This window comes from Phoxinus phoxinus (genome assembly GCF_949152265.1).
Source record: "Phoxinus phoxinus genome assembly, chromosome: 12".
NCBI lineage: Eukaryota > Metazoa > Chordata > Actinopteri > Cypriniformes > Leuciscidae > Phoxinus > Phoxinus phoxinus.
Genome location: NC_136887.1, coordinates 36,120,044 through 36,135,043, shown reverse-complemented (window position 1 = coordinate 36,135,043; position 15,000 = coordinate 36,120,044). Strand labels below are relative to the sequence as shown.

The 15,000-nt window shown below is 43.1% G+C and overlaps 2 protein-coding genes across 5 annotated transcripts in view; one reads left to right on the top strand and one right to left on the bottom strand.

Moving 5' to 3' along the window:
• Positions 1-8,848, bottom strand: part of zbtb49 (zinc finger and BTB domain containing 49) — a 10,825-nt gene extending 1,977 nt beyond the window's left edge. For all 3 annotated transcript variants that reach the window (XM_079630004.1, XM_079630003.1, XM_079630002.1), the window contains exons 1-7: positions 8,802-8,848; positions 6,641-6,792; positions 6,321-6,483; positions 4,474-5,173; positions 4,282-4,328; positions 1,535-1,608; positions 1,374-1,456 (exon numbers count right to left, since the gene is read on the bottom strand). In XM_079630004.1, the coding sequence (XP_079486130.1) occupies positions 1,374-1,456; positions 1,535-1,608; positions 4,282-4,328; positions 4,474-5,173; positions 6,321-6,483; positions 6,641-6,792 (1,219 nt within the window). In that variant the 5' untranslated portion in view covers positions 8,802-8,848. The remainder of the gene's footprint in view (positions 1-1,373; positions 1,457-1,534; positions 1,609-4,281; positions 4,329-4,473; positions 5,174-6,320; positions 6,484-6,640; positions 6,793-8,801) is intronic.
• A 20-nt stretch (positions 8,849-8,868) lies between these two features.
• Positions 8,869-15,000, top strand: part of lyar (Ly1 antibody reactive homolog (mouse)) — a 20,946-nt gene continuing 14,814 nt past the window's right edge. The window contains exons 1-3 of one of the 2 annotated variants that reach the window (XM_079630001.1): positions 8,869-9,025; positions 9,411-9,708; positions 11,531-11,688. In XM_079630001.1, the coding sequence (XP_079486127.1) occupies positions 11,567-11,688 (122 nt within the window). In that variant the 5' untranslated portion in view covers positions 8,869-9,025; positions 9,411-9,708; positions 11,531-11,566. Of the gene's footprint in view, positions 9,026-9,381; positions 9,709-11,530; positions 11,689-15,000 lie in introns of those variants that run through there. The other variant, XM_079630000.1, reaches the window with a different exon arrangement.

Below are 15,000 nucleotides of genomic sequence, written 5' to 3'. Positions count from 1 at the left end.
CGGATTCTGTATTTTTGTCCTGTGGTGTGCCACAAGGTTCTGTGCTGGGCCCTTTGTTGTTTATCTTGTATATGGTTTCTCTTGGACAGATTATTAATAGTTTTAAAACAATATCTTATCATTTATATGCAGATGACATTCAGTTATTAATATCGTTTAGACCTGATAGTCTAGATAAACTGTCAGTTCTACAGGATTGCTTAGTCTCCATTAACAAATGGATGGCAAACAATCTTTTGCAACTTAATAAGGATAAAACTGAAATGTTGATCTTTGCTCCTGACACTTTTATACCTAAGATTAAGCAGGTTTTGAGGGTTTCAGACACTTCAGATTGTAGTGAGATAAGAAATCTAGGTGTCGTTCTGGATAGAGCCATATGTTTTAACACTCATATAAAGTCTGTAGTTCGCTCATGTTTTTTCCATCTCAGGAACATTGCTCAGATTAGATCGGTGGTCTCAAGAAAAGAGATGGAGATGCTTGTTCATGCCTTCATTTCGTCACGCTTGGACTATTGCAATGTTCTTTATACTTGTTTGAATAAGTCTTCTATGAAGCGACTACAAGTTGTACAAAATGCAGCTGCAAGGCTTTTGACTGGTGCCAGTAAGTGGTCTCATATAAGACCAGTTCTTAAGGACCTTCATTGGCTCCCAGTGGAATTCAGAGTGCAGTTTAAAATTTTAGTTATCACTTCTAGAGCCTTGCACGGTCAGGCACCTCTCTATCGGCTCTTACGGTCTTCTAGTCTGGACCTTTTACTTGTCCCTAGAACACGTCTTAAGACTAAAGGTGACCGTGCTTTTTGTACTGTGGCACCGAGGCTCTGGAATTCTCTTCCATTATCACTGAGAACTATGGGTTCTGTCATTTCTTTTAAAAAACACCTGAAGACGCATCTTTTTGGACTTGCTTTTATTTAACAGCAGTGGTTATTTTGTCGTTTCATGTTTGTGAAGATTGTTTCTGTGTTTTTGTGTTATGGTAGATTGATTGTATGCATGTTTGATCCTTTTTATTAACAAGATTGTAAAGCACTTTGTGACTTCTTGTCTGTGAAAGGTGCTATATTAATACATTTTACTTACTTACTTACACACACCTCGTCCACAGATGTCACACACACACACACACACACACACACACACACACACATACCTCGTCCACAGATGTCACACACACACACACACACCTCGTCCACAGATGTCACACACACACACACACACACACACATACCTCGTCCACAGATGTCACACACACACACACACACACACACACATACCTCGTCCACAGATGTCACACACACACACACACACACACACACACACATACCTCGTCCACAGATGTCACACACACACACACACACACACCTCGTCCACAGATGTCACACAGGTGTGGTCGGGCTCCTGAGTGGATGATGATGTGTCGCTGAACATCGCCTGACGCCGCAAAGCTGAACACAGTGAGTAAATAAGATGTGTATTCCACCCGTCTGCACACGTCTACAGAAACACACACGCAGAACACACACCTCTTCCCGCAGAGCTCACAGATGTACGGCTTCTCTCCCGAGTGCCGGCGCAAGTGCGTCTGCAGGTTTCCGGCCTGAAAACACATCGACAGTCACGTATATAATATATAATAATGAGACGGGAGTCATGTATATAATATATAATAATGGGACGGGAGTCATGTATATAATATATAATAATGGGACGGGAGTCATGTATATAATATATAATAATGGGACGGGAGTCATGTATATAATATATAATAATGAGACGGGAGTCATGTATATAATATATAATAATGGGACGGGAGTCATGTATATAATATATAATAATGAGACGGAAGTCATGTATATAATATATAATAATGGGACGGGAGTCAGGTATATAATATATAATAATGGGACGGGAGTCATGTATATAATATATAATAATGGGACGGGAGTCATGTATATAATATATAATAATGGGACGGGAGTCATGTATATAATATATAATAATGAGACGGGAGTCATGTATATAATATATAATAATGGGACGGGAGTCATGTATATAATATATAATAATGAGACGGAAGTCATGTATATAATATATAATAATGGGACGGGAGTCAGGTATATAATATATAATAATGGGACGGGAGTCAGGTTTATAATATATAATAATGAGACGGGAGTCAGGTATATAATATATAATAATGGGACGGGAGTCAGGTTTATAATATATAATAATGGGACGGGAGTCAGGTATATAATATATAATAATGAGACGGGAGTCAGGTTTATAATATATAATAATGGGACGGGAGTCAGGTATATAATATATAATAATGGGACGGGAGTCAGGTTTATAATATATAATAATGGGACGGGAGTCAGGTATATAATATATAATAATAGGACGGGAGTCAGGTATATAATATATAATAATGGGACGGGAGTCAGGTTTATAATATATAATAATGGGATGGGAGTCAGGTATATAATATATAATAATGGGACGGGAGTCATGTATATAATATATAATAATGAGACGGGAGTCATGTATATAATATATAATAATGGGACGGGAGTCATGTATATAATATATAATAATGGGATGGGAGTCATGTATATAATATACATGTATATAATATATAATAATGGGACGGGAGTCAGGTATATAATATATAATAATGGGACGGGAGTCATGTATATAATATATAATAATGGGACGGGAGTCAGGTTTATAATATATAATAATGAGACGGGAGTCAGGTATATAATATATAATAATGAGACGGGAGTCAGGTATATAATATATAATAATGGGACGGGAGTCAGGTATATAATATATAATAATGAGACGGGAGTCAGGTATATAATATATAATAATGAGACGGGAGTCAGGTATATAATATATAATAATGAGACGGGAGTCAGGTATATAATATATAATAATGAGACGGGAGTCAGGTATATAATATATAATAATGAGACTGGAGTCAGGTATATAATATATAATAATGAGACGGGAGTCAGGTATATAATATATAATAATGAGACGGGAGTCAGGTATATAATATATAATAATGAGACGGGAGTCAGGTATATAATATATAATAATGAGACGGGAGTCAGGTATATAATATATAATAATGAGACGGGAGTCAGGTATATAATATATAATAATGAGACGGGAGTCAGGTATATAATATATAATAATGAGACGGGAGTCAGGTATATAATATATAATAATGAGACGGGAGTCAGGTATATAATATATAATAATGAGACGGGAGTCAGGTATATAATATATAATAATGAGACGGGAGTCAGGTATATAATATATAATAATGAGACGGGAGTCAGGTATATAATATATAATAATGAGACGGGAGTCAGGTATATAATATATAATAATGAGACTGGAGTCAGGTATATAATATATAATAATGAGACGGGAGTCAGGTATATAATATATAATAATGAGACGGGAGTCAGGTATATAATATATAATAATGGGACGGGAGTCAGGTATATAATATATAATAATGGGACGGGAGTCAGGTATATAATATATAATAATGGGACGGGAGTCAGGTATATAATATATAATAATGAGACGGGAGTCAGGTATATAATATATAATAATGAGACGGGAGTCAGGTATATAATATATAATAATGAGACGGGAGTCAGGTATATAATATATAATAATGAGACGGGAGTCAGGTATATAATATATAATAATGAGACGGGAGTCAGGTATATAATATATAATAATGAGACGGGAGTCAGGTATATAATATATAATAATGAGACGGGAGTCAGGTATATAATATATAATAATGAGACGGGAGTCAGGTATATAATATATAATAATGGGACGGGAGTCAGGTATATAATATATAATAATGGGACGGGAGTCAGGTATATAATATATAATAATGAGACGGGAGTCAGGTATATAATATATAATAATGAGACGGGAGTCAGGTATATAATATATAATAATGAGACGGGAGTCAGGTATATAATATATAATAATGAGACGGGAGTCAGGTATATAATATATAATAATGAGACGGGAGTCAGGTATATAATATATAATAATGAGACGGGAGTCAGGTATATAATATATAATAATGAGACGGGAGTCAGGTATATAATATATAATAATGAGACGGGAGTCAGGTATATAATATATAATAATGAGACGGGAGTCAGGTATATAATATATAATAATGAGACGGGAGTCAGGTATATAATATAAGGAGTGTGAGCCGTACCTGTGAGAATCCTTTACCGCACACGTTACACTGAAACGGTTTCTCACCTGCAGAGAGACGTCACAACAGACACGAGAATGAGTGTGTGTGTGTGTGTGTGAGAGCGTGTTTCTCACCTGTGTGTGAGTGTGAGTGTGTGTGAGTGTGTGTCTCACCTGTGAGTGTGAGTGTGTGTGTGAGTGTGTTTCTCACCTGTGTGTGAGCGTTTGTGCAGCTCGAGGTTGCTGGGATGTTTAAACGTCTTTCTACAAACCTCACAGCAATACTTATTATTACTGCTGCTGCTGACCTCTGACCTCTCGTCGTGACCCCTCGACTCCGCATCATCAGGCTCTGCTGCAGGTGTCGTCTTCAGCTCGGACGCTTCTGCTGGGTCACAGGTCGCGGAGAGGTCAGAGGTCGCCCCCGGCCGGTCACACGGCGCATCGGCTCCAGTGCAGCGCTCGCCTTCCTCTTCCTCCGGACTGACGTGTGAGCGAAGATAGTTGAACTTCTTCAGGTAAACGTCTTTCTTAGGGCGCAGGACGTGTGGGGGCGTGGCCTCAGGGTTGGGGGGCGTGGCCTCTGAGCTGGGCGTGGCCTCGGGGTCGGCGTGTGAGGAGCTCACGCTCGTGTGTAGCGGCTCCTCCGGCGGGAAGCCTCCGCTCTGCTTGAGATACTGTCTGGTGTAGAAGTTCCTGAGCTTGTAGCCGTGCGGCGGCTGGCGGCTCGTCTCTCGAAGCTTCTGCTGCTCGTCCGCGGGAGGAGGAGGAGGAGGAGGAGGAGGAGGAGGAGGAGCTTCGGGTGGAGGAGAGCTTCCCAACAGGCAGTCCTGATCGGCCAGAGGGAAGGACACGTCGCTCGACACGCACGGCTTCAGGAACGCATGACACATGTTCAGGATGTTCAACACCTGCACCACACACAGATCAGCAATTCACCATCAAGAATGTTTGGGAAGTGTTACATGAATGTTTGGGAAGTGTTACACGAATGTTTGGGAAGTGTTACATGAATGTTTGGGAAGTGTTACATGAATGTTTGGGAAGTGTTACACGAATGTCTGGAAAGTGTTACATTAATGTTTGGGAAGAGTTACATGAATGTTTGGGAAGTGTTACACGAATGTCTGGGAAGTGTTACATTAATGTTTGGGAAGAGTTACATGAATGTTTGGGAAGTGTTACATGAATGTTTGGGAAGAGTTACATGAATGTTTGGGAAGAGTTACATGAATGTTTGGGAAGTGTTACATGAATGTTTGGGAAGTGTTACACGAATGTTTGGGAAGAGTTACACGAATGTCTGGGAAGTGTTACATTAATGTTTGGGAAGAGTTACATGAATGTTTGGGAAGTGTTACACGAATGTCTGGGAAGTGTTACATTAATGTTTGGGAAGAGTTACATGAATGTTTGGGAAGTGTTACATGAATGTTTGGGAAGAGTTACATGAATGTTTGGGAAGAGTTACATGAATGTTTGGGAAGTGTTACATGAATGTTTGGGAAGTGTTACACGAATGTTTGGGAAGTGTTACATTAATGTTTGGGAAGAGTTACACGAATGTCTGGGAAGTGTTACATTAATGTTTGGGAAGAGTTACATGAATGTTTGGGAAGTGTTACATGAATGTTTGGGAAGTGTTACACGAATGTCTGGGAAGTGTTACATTAATGTTTGGGAAGTGTTACATGAATGTTTGGGAAGTGTTACACGAATGTCTGGGAAGTGTTACATGAATGTTTGGGAAGAGTTACATGAATGTTTGGGAAGAGTTACATGAATGTTTGGGAAGTGTTACACGAATGTTTGGGAAGTGTTACATTAATGTTTGGGAAGTGTTACATGAATATTTGGGAAGTGTTACACGAATGTTTGGGAAGTGTTACATTAATGTTTGGGAAGAGTTACATGAATATTTGGGAAGTGTTACACGAATGTTTGGGAAGTGTTACATTAATGTTTGGGAAGAGTTACATGAATATTTAGGAAGTGTTACACGAATGGGTTAGGGTGGGTTAGGGTTAGTGTGTGTGTGTGTGTGTGTGTGTGTGTGACCTGCAGGCTCTGTCCGATCTCCATCAGCGTGTGAACGTTGTCCAGGTTGAGCTCCAGGTGGGATGTGTACATGTAGTCCAGAACCTGCCCGATGCCGCCCACGTCCTGAATGGCCAGATGGAAAACATCGTTCTTCTGCGCCGGGGAGTTCTGGAACAGAGACCTGAGGAGCCAAGCGTTCGGGACAGGCTGTGAGCACGACTGCGAATCCAGAATTCTTCCCATCAAAAGAAATATTTTTTTAATCAGCCATATTTCTAATAATAATATAATATTCATATTTCTTAAAAAAAAACACAAAAAAAAACGTCGCGTGTTACCGGAAGTAGGCGCTGAAGGCCGCCAGCACGTTTTTATGGGCTTTAAAGCAGACGCCCTTCACCACCAGCATGCAGTCGCACAGCAGACCCTGGATACGCTGATCCTGCAGCTGCTGCAGCACGAACACACTGTGACTGCACACACTGTCCATCTGCACACACACACACACACACACACACACACACACACACACACGTCAGTCACTGCTGCAGCACGAACACACTGTGACTGCACACACTGTCCATCTGCACACACACACACACACACACACACACACACACACACACACACACGTCAGTCACTGCTGCAGCACGAACACACTGTGACTGCACACACTGTCCATCTGCACACACACACACACACGTCAGTCACTGCTGCAGCACGAACACACTGTGACTGCACACACTGTCCATCTGCACACACACACACACACACACACACACACACACACACACACACACGTCAGTCACTGCTGCAGCACGAACACACTGTGACTGCACACACTGTCCATCTGCACACACACACACACACACACACACACACGTCAGTCACTGCTGCAGCACGAACACACTGTGACTGCACACACTGTCCATCTGCACACACACACACACACACACACACACACACGTCAGTCACTGCTGCAGCACGAACACACTGTGACTGCACACACTGTCCATCTGCACACACACACACACACACACACACACACACACACGTCAGTCACTGCTGCAGCACGAACACACTGTGACTGCACACACTGTCCATCTGCACACACACACACACACACACACACACACACACACACACACACACACACACGTCAGTCACTGCTGCAGCACGAACACACTGTGACTGCACACACTGTCCATCTGCACACACACACACACACACACACACACACACACACACACGTCAGTCACTGCTGCAGCACGAACACACTGTGACTGCACACACTGTCCATCTGCACACACACACACACACGTCAGTCACTGCTGCAGCACGAACACACTGTGACTGCACACACTGTCCATCTGCACACACACACACACACACACACACACACACACACACACACACACGTCAGTCACTGCTGCAGCACGAACACACTGTGACTGCACACACTGTCCATCTGCACACACACACACACACGTCAGTCACTGCTGCAGCACGAACACACTGTGACTGCACACACTGTCCATCTGCACACACACACACACACACACACACACACACGTCAGTCACTGCTGCAGCACGAACACACTGTGACTGCACACACTGTCCATCTGCACACACACACACACACACACACACACACACACACACACACACACACACACACACGTCAGTCACTGCTGCAGCACGAACACACTGTGACTGCACACACTGTCCATCTGCACACACACACACACACACACACACACACACACACACACGTCAGTCACTGCTGCAGCACGAACACACTGTGACTGCACACACTGTCCATCTGCACACACACACACACACGTCAGTCACTGCTGCAGCACGAACACACTGTGACTGCACACACTGTCCATCTGCACACACACACACACACACACACGTCAGTCACTGCTGCAGCACGAACACACTGTGACTGCACACACTGTCCATCTGCACACACACACACACACACGTCAGTCACTGCTGCAGCACGAACACACTGTGACTGCACACACTGTCCATCTGCACACACACACACACACACACACACACACACACACACGTCAGTCACTGCTGCAGCACGAACACACTGTGACTGCACACACTGTCCATCTGCACACACACACACACACACACACACACACACACACACACACACACACACACACGTCAGTCACTGCTGCAGCACGAACACACTGTGACTGCACACACTGTCCATCTGCGCACACACACACACACACACACACACACGTCAGTCACTGCTGCAGCACGAACACACTGTGACTGCACACACTGTCCATCTGCACACACACACACACACACGTCAGTCACTGCGGCATGCACAGGGGTACGTGTGTGTGTTTATAAATACCATTCATCACCACCATATCAAAACCTTTATTTCCATTACACATAATAATAATATATAAGTATATTATAATAATACAGTCAAAGCAAGAGTGAAGAAAGATTGTCGCTCACCGTTCACTCGGAGGAACCGGCGCTGAGCTGATGACGGCATTTCAGCTTTCCACAATAAAAGTCTTTTGTTTTTACGGCGTTCAATCTGAAATTAACGCAGCTATAAACATTTACATTTCAATATGTGTGTGGAAAGGTTTATAGCTATACAATTACGATATAATTCACTGTTCATTATAAACACAGTACGATAAAGTTCTCCTTATACTGCATCCGATCGTGAGGTGGGTTGTTGTTTTTATTTATTCCATCCAGGGTTATTGACAACTAAATGAAATAAGTGTAAGCTGAAGCACTAAAATTACTGGAAATAAAATAAAAACTAAAACTAAAATCAAACCAAATTGTAACATGACAAAAGCAATTTTTTTCCAAAAAAATAATAATAATTAAATTAAAAAGAGAAGGTTAAATTATTAAGGTTATTCAAAATATTAATAAAACTAAAAGAGTATATAAATAATAAAAAAATAACACTGGATTTGATTTAGACTGTGTTATTGGGCATTTATTAATTCCATATATTATATCATGTGGCAAAGTTAAATGTTTACTTTTTTTGTCCCTTTTCTTTTATTGTGTGCGCGGAACTGTTGATTGGTGTTTCAGTCCGGAGTGAAAACAGAGTGACACCGCGTTCGTGTCGTTGCGACGCGTGATTCAAAAACCTCGCGTGTTCCCGTGAGCAACGAGGAGCGTCGCTACCGGAGCCGAGACTCGTTTACCGGGATCAGGAGAACCGGACCGGGCGCCGAACCCCGAACCCCGAACCCCGAACCCCGAACCCCGAACCCAGTACCCAGTCCCCAGAACCCAGTACCCAGTCCCCAGTCCTGCGGATCATTAATGCGCTTAAGAAGAAATCTTCATCATCATCACCAGAGAATCACAGTTCTGCTTTATTGAGGTAACTTTACAGGATCACAGTTACAAGCATAGACAGTATAGAACAAGTAGTTATTTTTTCTGAATGTGCGAGACTTCCGGTTCATGATCACGCCACCAATTACTAGTGTGTTACTACTTATTTCAATTACAGTGTGTTTATAGTTACATTAAATCATTTAAAAACTACGAGTTAAGTGCGTGTATGACGTCACTTTGTAGGCCAACCGGCAGTTCCCGTCACGTCGGCTATGGATTATCGCTAAAAACAAGTTCTGTGATCAACAAAAGTTTATGATATTTGCACATCTTGTCCATCAAGATAATTATCACAGATAAACACAACTTTTATGAATTTTGATTGAAGCCTATGCAGTCGGCAGAAGTACAAAGCTAAAGGTAGGCTGTAAACGAACTACACCACGGTCGCATGAATTCGACGTCACCATCACTAGGGGTGGGCAGATCGAGGCTTCCGACACCGTCACCATGGTGACCCCTAGTGTCAGAACCGTGTAAACGCAACAAAACCCGGGCCAAACATGCACACAAACACATTTTTACAAATCTATTGCAAAAAATTGTATTGAAATCTTTCAGTTGGAATTATCTAATAATCTTATAAGATTATCTAGTGTATATATGTTATCTTATCAATTGTCAGGGTTTGTTTAGTTTGTTCTATGAACTGCTCAGCTACTTATTCAGCTCAACAGCCTCAAACTACCATTATTCATTTTATTTATACTAATGTTTCATTAAAACATCTACAAATGTATAAAACTGATCAGAGACCAGGTAAACCCACAGACACTTGTTCACTGGTTCTCAGCGAGTCCTCATGATCAGTGACAGAGATCAGCGCCCCCAGTGGTGAACCTTTGAAGTGTTTCTAAACAGTTATGACGTAACGAAGCCTCGTTTACTGAGATCACGTGACTCTGGCTGTTTGATACATGCTTTTTTCAAGACACAAAAATGGCTTCAAAATATCCTATCACGAGTGGGTAATACTGATGTATTTTATGTCATAGAATAAAACATGAAAGTGTCTTGAGCTTGTTCATCACAAACCTTATTTCAGACATTTCACCAAAACCACATTCAAAAACCCACTGACCCATTCACCAAAGTTACATATTTAAGCGTTTTTTCCTTGAAAGAAAATCTTCATGTCTTAAAATATCGTGAATAATAAGCGCCGAACTGGAGCCGTAGGCTGTGCAGCAGTGTGTGTCGTACCCTGACGTGCACCTCTCGTGCGGACCGCAAGCGATGTGATCGTACATATAACCAGAGGCGTAGGTTTGATTTTGAGATTGGTGGGGACATTCCCGGAAGCTGAGGATTCAGGAAATTAATAGTATAACAAATAATGACAAGGAGGCAGTTTAACAGACTTATTAACTTTACTCCGCTTATAGTGTAATGCAATAATTAATTCTGTAATGTTACAGGTAACAAATAATGACAAGGAGGCAGTTTGACAGAGACTTAACTTCACTCAACTACAGCCTCTCACAAGTTAGAAAGAAAAAGCACAGCCAATCGGATTAGCAATGTGGGTTCGCGAGGCGGGACTTCTACGAGATCTATTAACCAATTGTTGTGTACCAGGAATTGCGCTTTTTTCACAGAACGCTCTTGTAAGAGTGGTTTTATATATACATATATTTTAATTTATATATAAAGTTCGTTTTATATAAATATATATATTTAAAAAATCTAAATTATTGCAAGGGACAAATCAGTGGTCATTGGATATTGGTAGGGACACGTCCCTAGCGTCCCTACTAAATTCTACGCCCCTGCATATAACTGTAGGTGCCTCTTGTTGTTCTCAGGATCAGCGGCTCTTCCTCGTCCTCCTCTGCCTCAGGATGGTGTTCTTCACGTGCGACGCCTGCGGAGAGTCTCTAAAGAAAGCTCAGGTGGAGAAACACCTGCTGAAGTGCCACAGCTGTCGAGTTCTGTCCTGCATCGACTGTGGGCACGACTTCCGGTGGGTCAAGGGTCACTGTGTGTGTGAGTGAGAGTGTGAGTGAGAGAGTGAGAGTGTGAGTGAGTGAGTGATTGTGTGAGAGTGAGTGTGTGTGTGTGTGAGTGTGAGTGTGTGAGTGAGTGTGAGTGAGTGTGTGTGAGTGAGTGTGAGTGTGAGTGAGTGTGAGTGAGTGTGAGTGAGTGTGAGTGAGTGTGAGTGAGTGTGAGTGAGTGTGAGTGAGTGTGAGTGAGTGTGAGTGAGTGTGAGTGAGTGTGTGTGAGTGAGTGTGAGTGTGAGTGAGTGTGTGAGTGTGAGTGAGTGAGTGTGAGTGTGAGTGAGTGTGAGTGTGAGTGAGTGTGAGTGTGTGAGTGAGTGTGAGTGAGTGTGTGTGAGTGAGTGTGAGTGAGTGTGTGTGAGTGTGAGTGAGTGTGAGTGTGTGTGAGTGAGTGGGTGTGTGAGTGAGTGTGTGTGAGTGTGAGTGTGAGTGAGTGAGTGTGAGTGAGTGAGTGTGTGTGAGAGTGAGTGTGAGTGAGTGAGTGTGAGTGTGTGTGAGTGAGTGAGTGAGTGTGTGAGAGTGAGTGTGAGTGAGTGAGTGTGTGTGAGTGTGAGTGAGTGTGAGTGTGTGTGAGTGAGTGTGAGTGAGTGAGTGTGTGTGAGAGTGAGTGTGAGTGAGTGTGTGTGAGTGTGAGTGAGTGTGAGTGTGTGAGAGTGTGAGTGAGTGAGTGTGAGTGAGTGAGTGTGTGTGAGAGTGAGTGTGAGTGAGTGAGTGTGAGTGTGTGTGTGTGAGTGTGTGTGAGTGAGTGAGTGTGAGTGAGTGAGTGTGTGTGAGAGTGAGTGTGAGTGAGTGAGTGTGAGTGTGTGTGTGTGAGTGTGAGTGTGTGAGAGTGAGTGTGAGTGAGTGAGTGTGTGTGAGTGAGTGAGTGTGAGTGTGTGTGAGTGAGTGAGTGTGAGTGAGTGAGTGTGTGTGAGAGTGAGTGTGAGTGAGTGAGTGTGTGTGAGTGTGAGTGAGTGTGAGTGTGTGTGAGTGAGTGGGTGTGTGAGTGAGTGTGAGTGAGTGTGTGTGAGTGTGAGTGTGAGTGAGTGAGTGTGAGTGAGTGAGTGTGTGTGAGTGAGTGAGTGTGAGTGAGTGAGTGTGAGTGTGTGTGTGAGAGTGAGTGAGTTTGAGTGAGTGAGTGAGTGAGAGTGAGTGAGTGAGAGTGAGTGTGAGTGAGTGTGTGAGTGAGTGTGAGTGTGTGAGTGAGTGAGTGAGTGAGTGAGTGAGAGTGAGAGTGAGTGAGTGAGAGTGAGTGAGAGTGAGTGAGAGTGTGTGAGTGAGTGTGAGTGAGTGTGTGAGTGTGAGTGTGAGTGTGAGTGAGTGTGAGTGAGTGTGAGTGAGTGTGTGTGAGTGAGTGTGAGTGAGTGTGAGAGTGAGTGTGAGAGTGAGTGTGAGAGTGAGTGTGAGAGTGAGTGTGAGTGTGAGTGAGTGAGTGAGTGAGTGAGTGTGAGTGAGTGTGTGTGAGTGAGTGTGAGTGTGAGTGTGAGTGAGTGTGAGTGAGTGAGTGGGTGTGTGAGTGAGTGTGAGTGAGTGTGAGTGAGTGAGTGAGTGTGAGAGTGAGTGTGAGAGTGAGTGTGAGAGTGAGTGTGAGAGTGAGTGTGAGAGTGAGTGTGTGAGTGAGTGTGTGAGTGAGTGTGAGAGTGAGTGTGAGAGTGAGTGTGAGAGTGAGTGAGAGTGAGTGTGAGAGTGAGTGTGAGAGTGAGTGTGAGAGTGAGTGTGAGAGTGAGTGTGAGAGTGAGTGTGAGAGTGAGTGTGAGAGTGAGTGTGAGAGTGAGTGTGAGAGTGAGTGTGAGAGTGAGTGTGAGAGTGAGTGTGAGAGTGAGTGTGAGAGTGAGTGTGTATGAGAGTTAAGGGTGTCACGATTTCGATTTTAAATCGAAATCGATCGAAATTAAGTCACAATCTCGATCATCGAATTAAAAAATGGAATCGTCGATACTGCCACGCCCCCATGATGTCACGTTCGGTCGGCTTGTCAAGCGGGAAAAAACACGCGTGTTGAAATGCTGCGAGTCAACCGCGTCTATGACAACTCGAGGTATCGCACACACCAGACGAGAAACGCCGCGTCGCGTCTATGACAACTCAAGGTATCGCACACACCGGACGAGAAACGCCACGTCGCGTCTATGACAACTCGAGGTATCGCACACACCGGACGAGAAACGCCGCGTCGCGTCTATGACAACTCGAGGTATCGCACACACCGGACGAGAAACGCCACGTCGCGTCTATGACAACTCAAGGTATCGCACACACCGGACGAGAAACGCCACGTCGCGTCTATGACAACTCAAGGTATCGCACACACCGGACGAGAAACGCCACGTCGCGTCTATGACAACTCGAGGTATCGCACACACCGGACGAGAAACGCCACGTCGCGTCTATGACAACTCGAGGTATCGCACACACCGGACGAGAAACGCCGCGTCGCGTCTATGACAACTCGAGGTATCGCCCACCGGACGCGCACAGGCTACTGTACAATTAAATACGTTGCTTAGTCTGCAGTCTGAAGCACTTTATCTCAGAGAGCGTCCGTTAACTGAATGTATCCTGAAAATCCGATAACATCAGCTGATTTCTGTAAATGAATGTAAAACATATTGCAGCACAGTGTAAAGTCATAACGACGATTTGAGACAAATAAATGTATATAAAATGTATTAATTTAAAATAAATGTAATATAAAACTATGTGAATGGCGCTCTGTGGCGCGGCAGGATTAATTTTGAACAAGGTCCCGAGCCGTTGCTGGGCGCCGTGGACAGACGCCGAATGGCACCGCCGGTATGTGTGTGTGTGTGTGTGTGTGTGTGTGTGTGTACACTCAGAGAATAAAGTGTTACAATTTTAAAGACGTGGCTCTGCGCGACGTATAGATTTATCTGTTAAACTGTTTGTTTGTTTGTTTTGTTGTGAACTTGAATGTCATCTTCTGTGAGGAAGACTGCAGTTACAAAAGAGAAACTAGATCGCAGGTTATTTTGCTTAAGTTTCCAATTGACTGAAGATATAAGTTAGTTACATTATGTTCTTAATAAATGTTTTAAATTTGACAATGTAGTGTGGTACATTGCGAACAAAGGTCAGATATTATGCATAAAAGTTTGGTCTAAAAATGGCATAACCTGTGCTTAAAAAAAAAAACAGAGTAAAAACCGAGAATCGAATCGAACTGTGACCTTAGAATCGAAAATTTAATCGAATCGAGGATTTGGAGAATCGTGACACCCCTAATGAGAGTGAGTGTGTGTGAGTGAGTGTGGGTGTGAGTGTGTGTGTGAGTGAGTGTG